This window comes from Echinops telfairi, unplaced genomic scaffold (assembly GCF_000313985.2).
Source record: "Echinops telfairi isolate 266 unplaced genomic scaffold, ASM31398v2 ScPeMD7_4225;HRSCAF=4972, whole genome shotgun sequence".
Lineage (NCBI taxonomy): Eukaryota > Metazoa > Chordata > Mammalia > Afrosoricida > Tenrecidae > Echinops > Echinops telfairi.
In genome coordinates this window covers 18490936-18495629 of record NW_022108124.1, presented here as the reverse complement: position 1 = coordinate 18495629, position 4694 = coordinate 18490936, and the positions used below count along the sequence as shown (strand labels likewise).

Below are 4694 nucleotides of genomic sequence, written 5' to 3'. Positions count from 1 at the left end.
GTTGGTGATGAGGCCCCAAGGAAGGTGGAGGCTAAGCAGGGGCAGATTACCAAATAAGCAAGCTAAGCGCTGGGCTTCGGTGGACAATTTCACACAGGCCCCTTTCTTACTGGTACTCCTCCCTGCCAGGGACTGCACTTTAGTAAAGAGGCTGTGCTGAGGGGGTTGGGGGAGAGACTAATGCCAGTCCGACCTAGAAAGAGAATCTTTGAGATGGTGACAAATGTGAAACTGTTCCCAGCACATTGGTCAGGAAGCCGGTGCTGACCCCAGCACCTAAGAATGCACCATGGGCAGCAGGGCCTGGGCAGGAAAGGTCCTCTGGCTGACGTATGCCCCTGGAGCCCCACTGTAAGACCCGTGTTTGTAAGCACGGCAGCAACAAGGGAGGCCTGGGAACTTTAACTGTCCTCAGTACAAAGACTCCGGAGCAGAGAGATCCAGCCAATCCCAGTAGCCGGGGCTTCCTTTAAAATCATCCCTGAAACAGGCCAAAAAAACCAACAAGACGGGAAATCAGCCTCGTCATCACTTCTCCTTCTGGAAACAAACGAAGACCCTCTGTCCTTTCCTCCTCCTGGAAGTCAGTGGTGACTTCCACCTGTGGTCTTGTGGCTTCAGCGATCCGTAAAAGTCACCCAGTTGCCCATACTCAAGTACTTTGTGTGTGAGAGATTTCTGTACCACACTGCCCTATACTTGGGCCAGTACCCTTCCGGGCCCCCCATCCTTGGTCTGGGCTCCGTCTTGTCCTCCCGAAGGCTTGAAAATCAAGAGTAGATATACACACAGAACAAATCCTTTGGTGGTTACCAAGGAGGAAGGAGTGAGGGACAGGTCTCAGTAGACAGGAGAAACCAGAGCAAATAGAACCAGTAAATGTGCCTGCAGTGAGTACCACAGGTAGATGTGACTATTTATACAAGTATAGAAAGACATGCGTGAGTAATTGCCCGTGCATGAATAGGTGTACCTATAGACCTCTATATGACAACCCACATAGGGATACAGTTACATCACCTACCTAGACACGTCCAGGCAACTTATGGGGTTGGTTTACAGGCCGAAGGACCTGGGGACCATTGTCTTGGGGGAGCAGCAGTCAATTGAAAAAGCATGATTTAGAGAGATGTTACACCCATCAAGTTTGGTGAGTCTTCAAAGCTTTTAGCACCTATCTAAAACACAACGATAGACCTATACTTGTACAGAGCAAGGGAGATCCTGGAAATCAAAGGATCAAAATAGAAGCCAATCGAGGTGTCCAATAACCTGCAGAAACTACAACCTCTTCACTCCAGAGACCAGAGCCAGATGGTGCCCAGCTACAGATATGACCTTTCTGACCAGGGGCTAGATAGAATGGGAGAAAGATGTAGAACAAAGCTCACATTCCTTAAAAAGATCATACTTCCTAGATCAGAAATAGCCTCGAAGAGCCCCCAAGATAACCCATAAATATAGAGTCGAAGCCATTTCTGTGGGTCACCCGTAGGCCAAATAGCAGATTGACTTACACAATAAGCCATACTGTGTGTTGAGCAACGTGCTCCTCAAACAATGAATGGAAGAGCAAACGGCCGACGTCAGCCCCCAGGATGAGAAGGGAAGAGAGATCGCTAGAGACAGAACCCATAGCATGGAAAAGATGACAGTGTTGGGATCGTACAAAAGGTGACCAGTATGAGATTGGTTAAAGGAAAATTTCATTTGCTTTGTAAACTTTTCACCTGAAAACAGTAAGATTTTTTTTTTTTTCCTAAAAGAAAGAAATTGTTGCCTTGGTACGTGCTCCACAATACATGTTCTCAACAACAAAGTCAAATGATTTTTGTTTGTTTTTTTAAAGAGGTGACAGTAAAAACAAGAGCTCAGTGCTGTCACCAGCATACCACAAGGGCTGGACAGCAGAGCAGAGGACAGTTGCAGTCAGAAGGAGGAAGGGTGACCAGGGCAGCCGCTCACAGTGGCTGGTGATATACTGAGAACTAAGTGCAGGCCTTCAAATAATACTGCTAAAAAAGCACCAATGAAACGACTTGGCACCAGTTTAAACAGGACCTGGGAGAATTTCAAGCTATCAACATTTATCTGGCAGAGCGGGGCGTGCCAGATAGGTTACTCCCCTGTGAAAACCCACAGAGGTTCTCGCTGTTAAAGGAAATTGGATATTGACACACACACACACCCAAAAAAAAGTAGTCGGGGAATCAAATCTTCATTTGCTGATTACAGTGAAATAGAATGGTGCCATGAAAACCGATTTAGGAAAGGTTGGGGGGGTGGGCCTGGTGACCAGTGCAATTCCTCTTGGTGTGACTGAACTATTGAATCTTGCAATGTGTGAGCTAGGTGCCCATGAAACTACAGAAACATCTAAAAGAAAGTCGGTTTAGTGGATTGGAAATGGAAAATGATTGGAGATAACTGGACTGTTCTGGGTGGGAAATTAATTAAGGAAGTTCTCAGGGCCTGGTGGCATTCCCTCAAGGCAACTTCTTGGTCACTAACTCAGAGTCAGTTTTGCCGTAGCCGTGAGAAGTCCACGTGTCCCTGGGACCCATGTTCCCTTTCCCTGTGTGTGCGCGGTTGCCACTTTCAGATAACTGCCTCCACCAGGACATACGAGGGCTGGTGGGGCCCCCCCTAACCCTGACACCTCCCCTCTGTTTTGCAGGGGGCAGTGCCCAAAGGAAATGCCACTAAAGAATTCATAGAGAGTTTACAGCTGAAGCCTGGGCAGGTGGTATACAAGTGCCCCAAGTGCTGCAGCATCAAACCTGACCGGGCCCACCACTGCAGGTACGACTCCCCGCCGCCCCCTTCCCCTCCCACCGCATGCCCCCACAGGTGCCCTGGGAGCATCCCCTGCCCTGCTCTGCCCTGCCTGCCCGGGGTGGAGTGGCTGGGAGTCTCCTCCAGGCCCAGTGAGTGAGCGTGACTGGACACAGCTGCAGTCTGGGGTGGGGACCCTGCCTCGCTCCTGCCTCTGCTGCCCCTTGTTTCCCAACAGTCGGCAGTTCTGCTCTTCCCGCCTCAGGGCTGCCTCACCGCACAGTCAGTGAGAGACAGTGGGGAGGGTCTGGTCCTTCACACGTTTGCAAGGTTGGCCACACTCCCTCGGGCTTTCCAGATGAAGGAAGGAGTGGTGCCTGAACGGAGGCTGTGCTTCAAGACAGCTCCTAGAGGTCGCTAGGCCCCATCTTATCTGTGGGGGCTGTGCTTGTGCTTAGAGGGTTCTTTGTTCTTCCAAGCCTTCTCAACTAGCAGACCCTTAGCCGTATGTCACACTGCACTGTAACAAGGGCAACTTTAAATGCTAGAGGACACGAACGCCACTTGGCCCCTGTCTCCTCCGATCAGTGTGTCTTGGGTTGGGGAGAAGTTGCTTGTGGCGTCGGGCGGGCACTCACCATCTGAAGGAGGCAGTTCTATGGGCCGTGCTGGCCGCCTCGCAGGAGGGTAGGCTCTTTCAGACCCACAGACAGCTCTCAGTGCTGGCCCACCCTGCGAGCCGCTGGGCCTGGCTCTGCAGGCAGCTCGCCCAAGTCCTCGTGGTCACCCCTGCGGCTCCTCCCTCCATGAGGAAAGTGGGCCTTGAAGGGGTGACGTGCCACCTGGTGAGTCACTTAGATAGGCATGCACACATGTGCAAACCCTGTGCGGGTGTGTGTCTGTGTGTGGGTGTGTGGTGCATGCATGTGTGTGCCTGGGTGTGTGTGTCTTGGGGGGCGGGGTTGTCTGTGTGTTCTACCTGCCGATCTCTCAGAGCTGGGCCCTCCAGAAAAAAACGCCCCGCTGGAGCCTGGGAATGAAGAGTCGGCCTCCTTGAGAGGTGAGGAGCAGGGTGACTGCTGTCCCCTCTGGTACTGCCCACTGGAGAATCAACTTGCTCCTCAGATCTGTATTGGAAGCTAAGTTAGGCCTGAGGGGGAAATGTCAGTATGTCTGCTCTCCCACCCCCCACACTCGGGAGCCAGCTGTTTTCTAGACACCCAGATGGCTAGGCCCAGCATGCCCCGGCCCTGCACCTCTCTGAACTTGAGATGCGTCCTCTGTGAAATGGGTGAAGTCAGAGCCGGTCCTCGTGGCTGGTTTGCAGACGACACAGGAGTAAGTCACCCTGCCCAGCAACCAGTGGGCATTTTGGGGTGCTAGAGGAATGTGATGGCGTGTAGGGCGAAGCTGGGTGTCAAGGTTGAACAGATCCGGAGGTGTGGACTGGGCCAGCACAGCAGTCTTTTCTCTTCCCAGCTGAGCCTTGGCCGCCGCTGCCACCACTGCCTCCTGCCTCTCTCCCCAGGACAATCCGAGGGGGCCACTTTTGACTCCTGGAAACCCAGTCAGCTTGAGCAGAACAAGAGCTGCTTGAAATGAAACGGGCTGCAGTGAGGGTACCTGTAGTTGCCCACTCTGCCTTGGGAAAAGCGTGCGCCAGCTGCCATGTGTGGTGGCTCATGGTGGTCCCAGGGTCCCCAGGCTGGACAGGAGAACTCAGCACCCTAGCCAGCCCGGGGCTGTGTGGGGCTGGTCAGGCAGGGCAGTCTGCTGTCTGGTCATGGAAACACTGTTCTTCTCGCCCACTCAGGCAAAGTTGTCTGTGTCCAGCTCTGTGGTCCCTGCCCCCCAAAGAATTGTCCAGAAAATTGTGAGACGTCTCTGAGCCTGGGATGTACCTAGCTCCCCCCCCCCCC

General features: G+C 52.9%; 1 protein-coding gene across 1 annotated transcript in view; it reads left to right on the top strand.

Moving 5' to 3' along the window:
• ZDHHC3 (zinc finger DHHC-type palmitoyltransferase 3) overlaps nt 1–4694 on the top strand; it is a 45805-nt gene that overhangs the window by 24559 nt on the left and 16552 nt on the right. Inside the window, exons 3-4 of the mRNA XM_013006137.2 lie at nt 2678–2802; nt 3536–3620. Coding sequence (XP_012861591.1) covers nt 2678–2802; nt 3536–3620 — 210 coding nt within the window. The remainder of the gene's footprint in view (nt 1–2677; nt 2803–3535; nt 3621–4694) is intronic.